The sequence below is a fragment of the Mizuhopecten yessoensis genome, unplaced genomic scaffold (assembly GCF_002113885.1).
Source record: "Mizuhopecten yessoensis strain PY_sf001 unplaced genomic scaffold, ASM211388v2 scaffold10477, whole genome shotgun sequence".
Classification (NCBI taxonomy): domain Eukaryota; kingdom Metazoa; phylum Mollusca; class Bivalvia; order Pectinida; family Pectinidae; genus Mizuhopecten; species Mizuhopecten yessoensis.
The window spans coordinates 1,121,825-1,133,570 of record NW_018408566.1 but is presented as its reverse complement, the minus strand read 5'-3'; the positions used below and the strand labels follow the sequence as shown (position 1 = coordinate 1,133,570).

Sequence of the window (11,746 nt, the reverse complement as noted above, 5' to 3'; positions counted from 1 at the left end):
TATCAGATCACTTACTCTACCTTACCTATATTGGTGGAGTAGATAGTGGTGTTACTATACGTGTAATATCAGATATATAACTCTACCTTACCTATGTTGGTGGAGTAGGTAGTGGTGATACTGTACGTGTAATATCAGATATACTACTCTACCTTACCTATATTGGTGGAGTAGATAGTGGTGTTACTGTACGTGTAATATCAGATCTCTTACTCTACCTGACCTATATTGGTGGAGTAGGTAGTGGTGTTACTGTACGTGCAATATCAGATCTATTTCTCTACCTTACCGATATTGGTGGAGTAGGTAGTGGTGTTACTGTACGTGTAATATCAGATATCTTACTCCACCTTACCTATATTGGTGGAGTAGGTAGAAGTGTTACTGTACGTGTAATATCAGATCTATTTCTCTACCTTACCGATATTGGTGGAGTAGGTAGTGGTGTTACTGTACGTGTAATATCAGATATCTTACTCCACCTTACCTATATTGGTGGAGTAGGTAGAAGTGTTACTGTACGTGTAATATCAGATCTATTTCTCTACCTTACCGATATTGGTGGAGTAGGTAGTGGTGATACTGTACGTGTAATATCAGATCTATTTCTCTAGCTTACCGATATTGGTGGAGTAGGTAGTGGCGTTACTGTACGTGTAATATCATATATATTGCTCTACCTTACCTATATTGGTGGAGAAGGCAGAAGTGTTACTGTACGTGTAATATCAGATATATAACTCTACCTTACCTATATTGGTGGAGTAGGTAGTGGCGTTACTGTACGTGTAATATCAGATATATAACTCTACCTTACCTACATTGGTAGAGTAGGTAGTAGTGTTACTGTACGTGTAATAATATCCTAGTGACAGATAAAATGTCAAACTATTCTCATTGATCATTATATATTTGAAATGGCTTAGAAGACTGATTTGTCTTTTTTCATTCAGGGTACCCAGCAGTGTGTATTGACGACACTACGACGCAATCAGTGTCAGAAAGGACACCTACAACTTCGTTAACTGTGCCAGGAGACACCACTTCGAGCACAGCGCCCCCTATGTGTCCATGTCTGTGTAATGTCTCTTCATCAAACAGTAAAAACTTGACTCATGAAGCGCTGGTGGAACTGGTGAAAGAGTTAGCAAAGGAACTTACAGTGAACAAGAAAGAAACCAGTATTTCCAAGAGGAAACTCATCAGTGTTGGTGACGAGAGACAATCTGCCGAAACGATCGGCTTTATAGGTGTTCTGGCTCTGTGTGTTCCGGTTCTACTGATTGTCTCGTTCGACTTGATCAACTTATGGTCGTTCAGGAAACAGAACAATTAACAGAAAAGCGCCCGAAAAGCATAGATGGTCATATTATTTTAGACATAAATCGGCAGACGAATTTCTACCTACGAAGTGTGCACATGTTTCCAACGTCAGCAGAATATGTTGGCTCAGAAATGATTTGCTTAGTTTTAATTATCTTTGTCGTGTTATGTTCGATGATGGTTTCCACTCGACACAGTATGATGTTCTACTTTTAAATATGGTTTTGCTGATGGATACATATTGTAAGCAAAACTTGAAATAAAACAACCACATTATTATGAGACTTTCTGTGTATTACAACATTAAATGTTGTGTATCCCCTTATACTTCATCGTGCATATTTTAATGATGGCTATCTATAATGATCTTGTGATTGTGATGCTTATCTTTATTTGAATAAATACGAATTCAATTCACATGCGTTTAATATTGATAAATCAATACAAATCAGGAAGCTGCACAGACAAATAGCACATAGGAAACCTACGTAAAGGTAAACTCCCTATTAGATAATGGCAATGTCATTTGTTATATTAAAGTCGGTTCTTCAGCGCCAAACGTGTTGTGTTGTGTGGCGGCTACGTCGTAACGACCAAATGTGTATGATCATTATCCTTACATCCACACGCAGATTGCTTCAATGTTACTGATATTGACAAATAGTCAAAGAACACTGTTGGACAAAAAGGCTTATCATTATTATTTCAAACGTAATCAAGCAGAAATTACTTTCTATTGGGTATTTAGCACCATCCAATTAAATTGCTTTCTTAAGCTCCTGAGGTAACAAGGCTTCAAATATGTCTTTGTTTTATATGCCAACATCCTCTAAAATTGCTTTTTAGAGTCAATATAGTAATAACGACTTTTATTACCTTTGTTTTGGCCTGAGAAATATCGAATTCTAGCAACTTTATAAAAATGATCTCTTTCTCATTTTGACACCATATTTAGCCTACTGGATATCATCATCTACATACAGGGGTTACGCTCACGTACGCTCTCTGCACCCCTGAAATCATCGTCGGATAATCACGGTTGATTTCGCTTCGGTACTCACCGAAGCGAAATCAACCGTAGATATCCGACGATGCCCTGGAATATGTCATAGCAAACTTGAAGGCACAAAGATAGCTGTTTGATTGGTCCCAGGTAACAAATCCTGGCCAATCGCTAGGCTGATACCTGTCCTTTGAAGATTACAAAGCGGCGACACCCGACTTCAAAGTAAGTCATTTTTTACCGTTACGCGACCGCAACATTCTGTTGATGTACATAAAAGGATCAAACTAGTCTTGTTGTATCATCCACAAGGTGGTGTACACTGAGCCTTCGATTTTGCTATGACATATTCCAGGGGTGTAGAGTGCGTAAGTGAGCGGAACCCCTGAACGCCGAGGATGACTGGAAATAGAAATTGGTGATATCTGTCCTAAAACATAATAAAATAACTCAGATGAAAATTAAATCTCAAAAATATTCAGCATTCCTTGTCTTATTTTTTTTAATATAAATTACAGAAATCTATTATTTAATTTGGGCTAAGATAACCCCAAATATCAGCTCCGCTAACGTCCTTTGAAGGTTGGTATTTTAAGCTTGAAAAGTATGTTTGAAGATTTGACATTTTCTTGTGTGTGGAAACATTATGTTTGCTTAATTATAAAGATGGTCTTAATATTGCGCTTTAATATTTCGATTTAATATTGGAGTTTTATTTTCACAGATTTGTCCAATATCCTCCTCAAATTCAACTGAAATATTTTATAAATTTAATGAAACACAGAACGTAAAACCATACATATTTAGTCATACACGTTAGAAATGGATTGTAAACATATTTAATATAGTTATATATTGATATGCTAAATGGAAACTGCTGTATTTTACAACGAAAGAGAATCAACAAGAGATGTAGCAGCAGGTCATGTGTCTCTATTGTCAATAAATGTTTTCCATTAAGTATAGTTCCCTTACAATTCATGCTTATTTATTATAAAAAGAACATTAATGCGATGTTTGAGGTAAGACTACATTTAGATAAAAAAATATATAACAACAATAATTCAGTGTATGGTCTTTATTGTCATAATGCGTATTTTCTCAAGTTAGAACTGGCACATTGCTCGTACATGTGATTTACATGTTGTTGCTGATCCAGTTACGGTACTCGGAAACGCGTGTGTACACACTAGGATACCCTGAGCACGAACTGCTCCCCCAGGACGTCACACCGGCCAGAACGAACTGACCGTCAACTCGACATACCAAAGGACCACCGCTGTCACCCTGAAAGAAAAGTAAAAGAGTTATGACAACGGCGATCTAACTCAAATGATAGACCTATGCTACCTTAAACGCTGGTGAAGCAAATTTGTAACCGGAGTTTAAGATAACAGTTGATAATCATTGAGCTTTACAATTGATTACAATTTGTTCTCGATTTGTTTTTCATTTGTATTGGACATATTATTCGACAGCTTTACGCCGGTAATATTATAACGTAACTTATCAGTGAACTGTGCCTCGACAGCTTTACGCCGGTAATATTATAAACGTAACTTATCAGTGAACTGTGCCTCGACAGCTTTACGCCGGTAATATTATTACATTAGACGTATTGCTGCATCTGTATGTATTGAATGTTTTCAGTACATAATTGTGTAGTTTGCTGTCGTCGGTTTATGAAGTACATGTATTTGTGCTTTCGTTAACATTTCCCTGCTTATAGATAACAATGTAACATTTACAATTGCTTAACATCAATTATATTTGTAAACATTGTTCAAATTCTATATCAAGCACACTAGAAATGAATTACATATACGTTCATTGATAACAAATCATTCTCAGATGACCCGTTTTATGTAAAATTAAAACATAAATATATTTTTGCGTAATATTATCTTCATTGCTTTGTACATGATACCTCCAGTTAGAATCAAGATAACAAAATTTCTTTGTATTCCGGTCAATGATTTAACGAGTTGGAAGGTTGTTATTTACGACTATTTAAGGCCTTATACATTCTCGAAAATGCTTTAATACATTGTAAGTAGCTTATTGTAGTATATGCAATTCTATTTAATAACGGAGAAAACGTGGTAAGAAAAAGAAAAAAAATGTTTATTTAAAATTTCTCACTGCATTGTTTTCCCAAATGGAACTGTCCAAGCCAAGTTCAAATTGACTAATTAGATAAAAAAAAAACTTCACTTATTATCTATTTGTTTAAATAGAACCGTAATATTGATGACTCTAGAAGTTGAAGGTGTATCTAAAACTTTCAGTGTAAAATGAAGTTGATCTTCAAGATTATAAAGCAATGATGATAAGTATACATTTGCAATAAATATGTCAATATTATTTTAAAGTAAGATATTCTAAATATTCACTGTTTAACCGTGAAACGCAAATCGGGAACGTTAACAAACCTATACATTTAATGTTTTATGATCATAATGTCACAGAGTATCAAACTATTGATTTTCCGGGTCAGAGAGTAGAACTTGACAGGACTTACATTGCATGAACCCTTATTCTTTTCAAACAGACAAATGTGTGTGTTGAAGATGGAAGCTCCTGATACGCGGCGCCACAGTCGGCTACAGTCGCTGTTAGTGATGACGTCAATGTTGACTTCCATCAACTTGGGAGCGACAGAACTCGAAGCTGTTGATCAGAAAAATCATAAAAAATTATTCATTGTAATGTTTGTTCAGTCAGTGTTTAATATACAGTAGCTATATATATCAACGTAGAATTTTGTTTAGAGTTATCAGAACAACATCCTTATTTATATTGTTAACGTCATCTTTTTTTCAAAAATGCAGTTATGTCATACAATATTAAGTTAATGTAAGAAAAGCAATCTTGAATTTTGAAATTTCGCCTGAACATATGATAATCAACCAACGAATAGCAAAGTAATGTGAAAATTGAGGTACGAACATTGACCACACAATATCTTTTGGTTTGAGGCAAACGTTCGCGTGAGAGAAGGAGAGGATAATGCATAACCAAAAATTCGTATGGTATTCAAGTAAATAAATATGTAGTTATCTGACACCCGTTTTAGGAACATACAATGTACACTGTTTAGATATAAAGGGTACAATAATAATCTCGACATCCGGCCTCTTACTGACCTTTGATTTTTTCGTTAGGTATTTTCACATAACATTACCATTAATATGAGAATACACCTTATAATTAACAACAGGAAAAAATCGAAATATCAACAAAACCGTATTTAAAAATCGATAGAACCAGGGCTAAACATGACCAAAGGAAAGATTACATAAAACGCGTCAAAACGTAAACAGTTTATAAGACCATATAATCCGGAATGATCAGCGTGTTTTGCTTTATAGACGACACTGACCATGTCAATAGTCCACATACCGAGAACTCGGGAAGTGCCAACAAAATAACAAGACTCACTTAAGAGCATAATAACAAACCTAGGCCTTCTAATGACACAAAGAAGTAGCATTTATTTGTATACTTCTATGATCCCGTAAAATTATCACAAATTGGCAATCGTACTTATCACGACCGATCTGTATCGATTCAATAAAGAATTTTCCAAATCTACATTCCTAGTAAGTGCGGATGCCACATATCGGGAGAAAAATTACACTGAAAGGTCTGCAGAATTACATACGTGAAGGAAAATGTTATATAATGTAGTAATATTTATCGTGAATTAAACTTGCTTACCACGAAATAGGTATATTAAAAAGCAGTATCATAAATAATAATATAATGATATACAACATTTGATATAGCGCCCTATCTAGCTAGAATAATCCACTCTAAAGCGCTCTACAGTACATAGATGTACGATTTATAAAATCAATACAGTTAGCATATACAGTAATCAATACAATTATGAGGAATTCGCAGGAGCTGCCTTATTAGGCGCTAACTACTAGTCATATGCCACCTGGCTAGCATCTCCCTATGTGTGTATGCCTGCGTGTGTGCTGGAAATGTCTTGTGTTCTGTTTGTAGCGGGACCGTGTTTCCAACGGTATCATTTATAGTGTCACCTTGTTTGTATGATACAGCACAGATACCGCAACATGCATCACAGACACTTTTATACTCCATCTGGGGTATTGGAGTTGTTTGGGCAAAAGAAAAGCACTTAGTGAATGGGTGCGACGACTTCAAGGATCCAACCCCGGCCGCCTGCGTGGAAGGCCCGAGTGTAAACCACTCGACCAACCCGCCGATAAACGTATATATCACTTGTCTTTTTTACTAGAACGAAAAGCATCGTCGTTCCACTTGTCTTGCCCGAGCCCGTCAGTTTTTTATTTATTTATCAGTATTATGAACTTATCACTTGTCTTGCCAAAGCCCTCAGTTGTTTTTTCTATTTATCAGTATTATAAACTTATCACTTGTCGTTCCCGCGTCCGTCAGTTGTTTTGTTTATTTATCAGTATTTTAAACTTACCACTTATCTTGCCAAAGCCCGTCAATTGTTTTGTCTATTCATCAGTATTATACACCAACCACTTGTCTTGCCAAAGCCCGTCAATTGTTTTGCCTAATTATCAGTATTATAAACTTACCACTTGTCTTGCCCCAGCCCGTCAGCCAGCAGTCATTGTTTCCGACAAAATCGTCGCCCTTGGAGGTCATAGGAACAAGTTCGACGTTATCGTTCAGCTCGGCGTCGTTTGCTAGTCTGAGAATGGCTATGTCATTTGGATACCCTCCAGCGCTACCATCATAGCTACCGTGCTATGGGTACACAATATAAGTATATTTACCATTGCAGTCATAAATAACACCATTATACCTTCACTAAACATTTCCCCTTCACTAGTCACTTCATCAACACAAGCCAATAACACATCTGTAGCATTTATGTTATCATCATCATCACATCACCACAAGCCAATAAAACACATGTAGTATTTATGTTTTTATTATCGTCACATCTACACTAGTCAATACAAATTCGTTAGTCCATACATTGTAATAACGCTGTCTTTAAAAACTTTGGGTATATATTATGCCATAAATATCAACTTTACTCAATCATGCCATTTTATTAGCAGAATAATACGTTTTTATCAAAAAGAAAATTATCGACTAAAGGGCGACAACTTATTCCGCTAAAATTAATTGTATTTTAATACAAACACCAAATCATGGCTGTCTCTTTCTTATGAAAGCCTTTAAATGATGAGATATAGACAAATAATAACAAATCAATAGAGCTGACTCAAAACACTTGTATGTAAACGTTATAGAGCAATAGATATACCGATAATATTCATCGATGATTTATCAATATAGAACAGCAAATAACATTCTTCAACACTTATGGATGGTTTTGTATATGTCTTTCATTTCTAACATAGATCGTAATTAAACTTAAGAAAACAAACATACCATGATAATTTCAGAAACCTGAATTCTTTGTTCTTTCCCAGAATTCACCTCCAGCTCGTCCTTTCCCATAACAATAGAGAAATCACTGGATCTGGAAAAAATATGTTTGTTAAATTCAACTAGGTAAGTTCCTATGGACTTAACGATTGCTGTTATTGTTAGGAGTATTATTGTGTGATTGGAGAAGACACGTCCTAATGATAAAAACAGTGGATTACTTGCAAAAGGGGCAAATTGAGTAAAACAGTTTGAAAATATGACATAGTTGAGAAGTTGATTATTATATTGGTCTAAATGAAAAATTTCTTCCAGAGACGGTGCTAGAGACAAGGATATTGTTTATCGACTCCCATTTTGCAACATAATGCATGTCAAGAAACTGCGGTTGGTCACAAAAAAGGAATGAGGAAAATTCTCGAACAATAATGAGTCAGTATGTCAAGTAATCAACGCACGTTAGTTCTGAAAATTTTCGAAACTCATTTAATTCATTTTAGAAAATATTTCAACTATTGTTTGTTGGCGTTTCGCAATAATTATCTGGTTGTATGAATTTAGTTCATATGAAAAGGACAATAACGCAACTTCAATGTAAAATAGTCAACGGTTTTTAGAAATACAATGATATACAAGACAAACAATGATGTAGTAGTAAGTTGTTTAACTGATTAACATGGAAAAAGAAATAATATAATAATAAAGACCGAAGGGTCTCTTTGTTGGAATGGACGCAAAGCAGACGAACTTACACGCCAAAATCTACACAATGCGCAGCAGTTAGAACTACATCCGGTGCAATAAGGGAGCCTCCGCAGATATGGCTGTCCCTGTACTGCAGCGACGCCTGCCACGGCCAGGCATTGGCCTCTGTTTCCTGGCCCCCGATGATGCGAGATATTTGCTCATCAAGGGTAAATCTGGCTATCAACATGTACATTGAATTGTCAATTAGTTATGATATATTTTAGTTTTATATCGAACAATTACTGATTTATGCATGCATGTTAATTAGCAAATCAACAAGTACATATCATTCTTTATAGATATATATAATAAAACATTGTTATTTCATGGTTAGAATATTATATCTCAAAACTGAAAGGGCATTTCATATTTTCCCCATGACAATAAATTAAGATTATAGATGTATAATGTTCCGTAAGTAAACCTTTTTTTCACCTAAAACTTTGAAATATGAATACTTTACTGTGCATCATCTCTATATATTTATAAATATGCGATAAACGAATTTAAATGTAGAATTAAATATTAAATGTAAAACAATGACGTATTTCAAATATAATTGTATATGAAAATATAGTTTATGTATATCCATATGTGGTATATATTTGTCTATTATTTATTTTCAATGCTGTGTTTTTCTTTTCATTTGGAATGACGATAAGATTTAAGGCGAAAACATATAAGTACTATGAAAATAATCTTGTATATTATAAATCCTTGTAAAATTAATAATATTAAAATATACAAATAAATAACGCAGCTTATGAGTTAATAATACAATTAAGAAATGAGAATGAAGAGTATCAAAAACAAATCAAACAAACTAACTAAAAAAAAGAAATCAAATGAATCATATCAAAAATACCCCAAGCAGGGTCAAATAAGTATACATACCACACACGACTGTGGCCAGAGACAGAAGGCACACCAGTTGCTTAGTCATAGTCATACTGGTAATTACAACAGCAGTCACTGATCTACTGAAGTACAGTCGGTATGATGTCAGTATTTATAGACTGATAGAAGTACTGTCATGTCTCATAAACACCAAGTTACGTAAGTGAAACATCAGCATCGTGTTGAGTTATAACTCGAATGTAAATACACCCAAACGGACATTACCGTCAGATGCTCTTCTCTCAGATACTTGTGTATGGGATAGCCACTGGTGGTCAAAGGAGACAAGTCGTAAAGCCGTACCCAGTCTGCCATATGTCGTTAAATGACTAAATGAAACTGCAAGAATATTTATCATTAACCATATGAAAATTTCCACAGACATAATGTCCAATAGTGACTTATTCTTCTGATAAATATAATTCCTACATAATTACATTTGTATCTTCAAAATGTAGCATCATTACCCAGAAAGGGGAACATTTCTATATACAATATTTTCAAAGCTGACAACATTGTCCATTAAGATTTATTTTAGAAAGAACCTTCCTTTAGAAATACGTATTTTTCTTCTACGAAATGTACCACTTTTACCCCCGACGCGGCATGTAGGTGTGTATGCTAATTCTACGGAATTGGACATCTCGTCATAAAGTCTGATGCAAAATCTATGTATTTTAAAGTTTTAATTCTAGGGCTATTCATTTATACGTCATCAATAAGTCCGTGGCGAGTGAATCCGGGAGTAAATATTTCCATGTAAAGACCCTAGTATAATACGATTTCTGGTATAAGTTGATAGAAGTGTAGAATTCTGCTCAGATACTTAATCACAAAATATGGATCCCTATAGTGGTTCTATAAATAGAAAACAAGTACGGATATTGCCTATGCATGGTTTTATTCTGATCTGTAGTAATAAGATTTAGTGAATACGTTGACGAATGACTGCTACGGTATGTTTTATTCTGATGACAATTATTCCTGACAATCAAACAGATGACAAAAGTGGTATAGTATCTACGGACTTTTTATAGTACATGTAGTCATATATATTGACGGTTATTGTTTTATTCCGCTGTATTTGTGAAATATTCACTAAGTTTGTTACATATTGAATATCAAAAGCATCCGACTGCTAACTCATTACAAGATTGTATCTGATCCCTTATGAGACCCCGAAAGGGGCCAGCCCATTGTCTTTCGCAATTCTGAATAGACATTACCTAGTTATGATTCTTAATAAACTTAAAGTTTACGGACAGACAACAACAACAACAACAACAACAACAACATGTTGGTCTATATAGTTCACTTAGCCCTTTAGGCCAGACAAGCTAAGGATATTGATTTATGGTTCTTGACGTTCATGTTCGAGTCATAACTGTCAAATACAGAAAGTGAAACAGAACAAAAGGCCCAATGGGCCTGAATCGCTCACCTGGTATTAATCTTACACTTGTTATCTACAGCTACAAACAAAATACCAGTGTTTGATTCAAACGAATCAATGAACAGATTTAAACATGTTAAACATTTGAACTTGAAAGTCAAACAAGGACTTTAAGTTGAACAGACTGTATAGCCTTTCATATTAGCGTGCTTCTGGCTTAATATCACTACCCTGGACCTTTAGATTATTCACAAGTTGTTGAAATATTTCAACATATTTGACCTTTGTGACCTTGCAAATGGGTCATTCATTTGATTCATTTGATTCAACTTGGTAGTCCTTCATCCCAGCATGTTTCTGGCAAAATATCATCACTCTAGGCTTCTTGCTTATTCAAAAGAAGTTGTTTTCAAGGTTTTAAGCATATTTGACTCTTGTGACCTTGAACATACGTCAAGGTCATTCATTTAAACGAAGTTGGTAGCCCTTCATCTCAGCATGTTACTGACCAAATAGCAATACCCTTGGCCTCTTGGTTATGCAGAAGAAGTTGTTTCAAGGTTTTTCATATGTTTGACCCCTGTGACCTTGAAAATAGGTGAAGGTCATTTGTTTGAACAAACTTGGTAGCTCTTCATTTAAGCATGTTACTGGTCAAATATCGTTACCCTAGGCCTTTTGGTTACCGAGAAGAAGTTATTTAAAGGTTAAACATATTTTACCCATGTGACCTTGAAAATTGATGACGGTCATTTGTTTAAACAAACTTAGTAGCCCTTCATCCCAGCATGCTCCTGACCAAATAGCATCATCTAAAACCGTTTGGTTATTGGAAGAAGTTGTTTTAAAGGTTTTAAACATATTTGACCCCTGTGACCTTGAAAATAAATGAAGGTCATTTGTTTGAACAAACTTGGTAGCCCTTCATCCCAGCATGTTACTAGCCAAATACCATCACCCTAGGCCCATTTTCG

General features: G+C 35.0%; 1 protein-coding gene across 1 annotated transcript; it reads right to left on the bottom strand.

Moving 5' to 3' along the window:
- Positions 1-3,395: 3,395 nt before the first annotated feature.
- Positions 3,396-9,895, bottom strand: LOC110460740 (elastase-1-like). Its single transcript, XM_021513844.1, has 6 exons — positions 9,377-9,895; positions 8,488-8,659; positions 7,739-7,829; positions 6,910-7,081; positions 4,848-4,996; positions 3,396-3,613 (listed from the first exon to the last, which is right to left on the bottom strand). The coding sequence occupies exons 1-6, from the start codon at positions 9,429-9,431 to the stop codon at positions 3,464-3,466; spliced, it is 789 nt and encodes a 262-aa protein (XP_021369519.1). The 5' UTR covers positions 9,432-9,895; the 3' UTR covers positions 3,396-3,463.
- Positions 9,896-11,746: the final 1,851 nt, after the last annotated feature.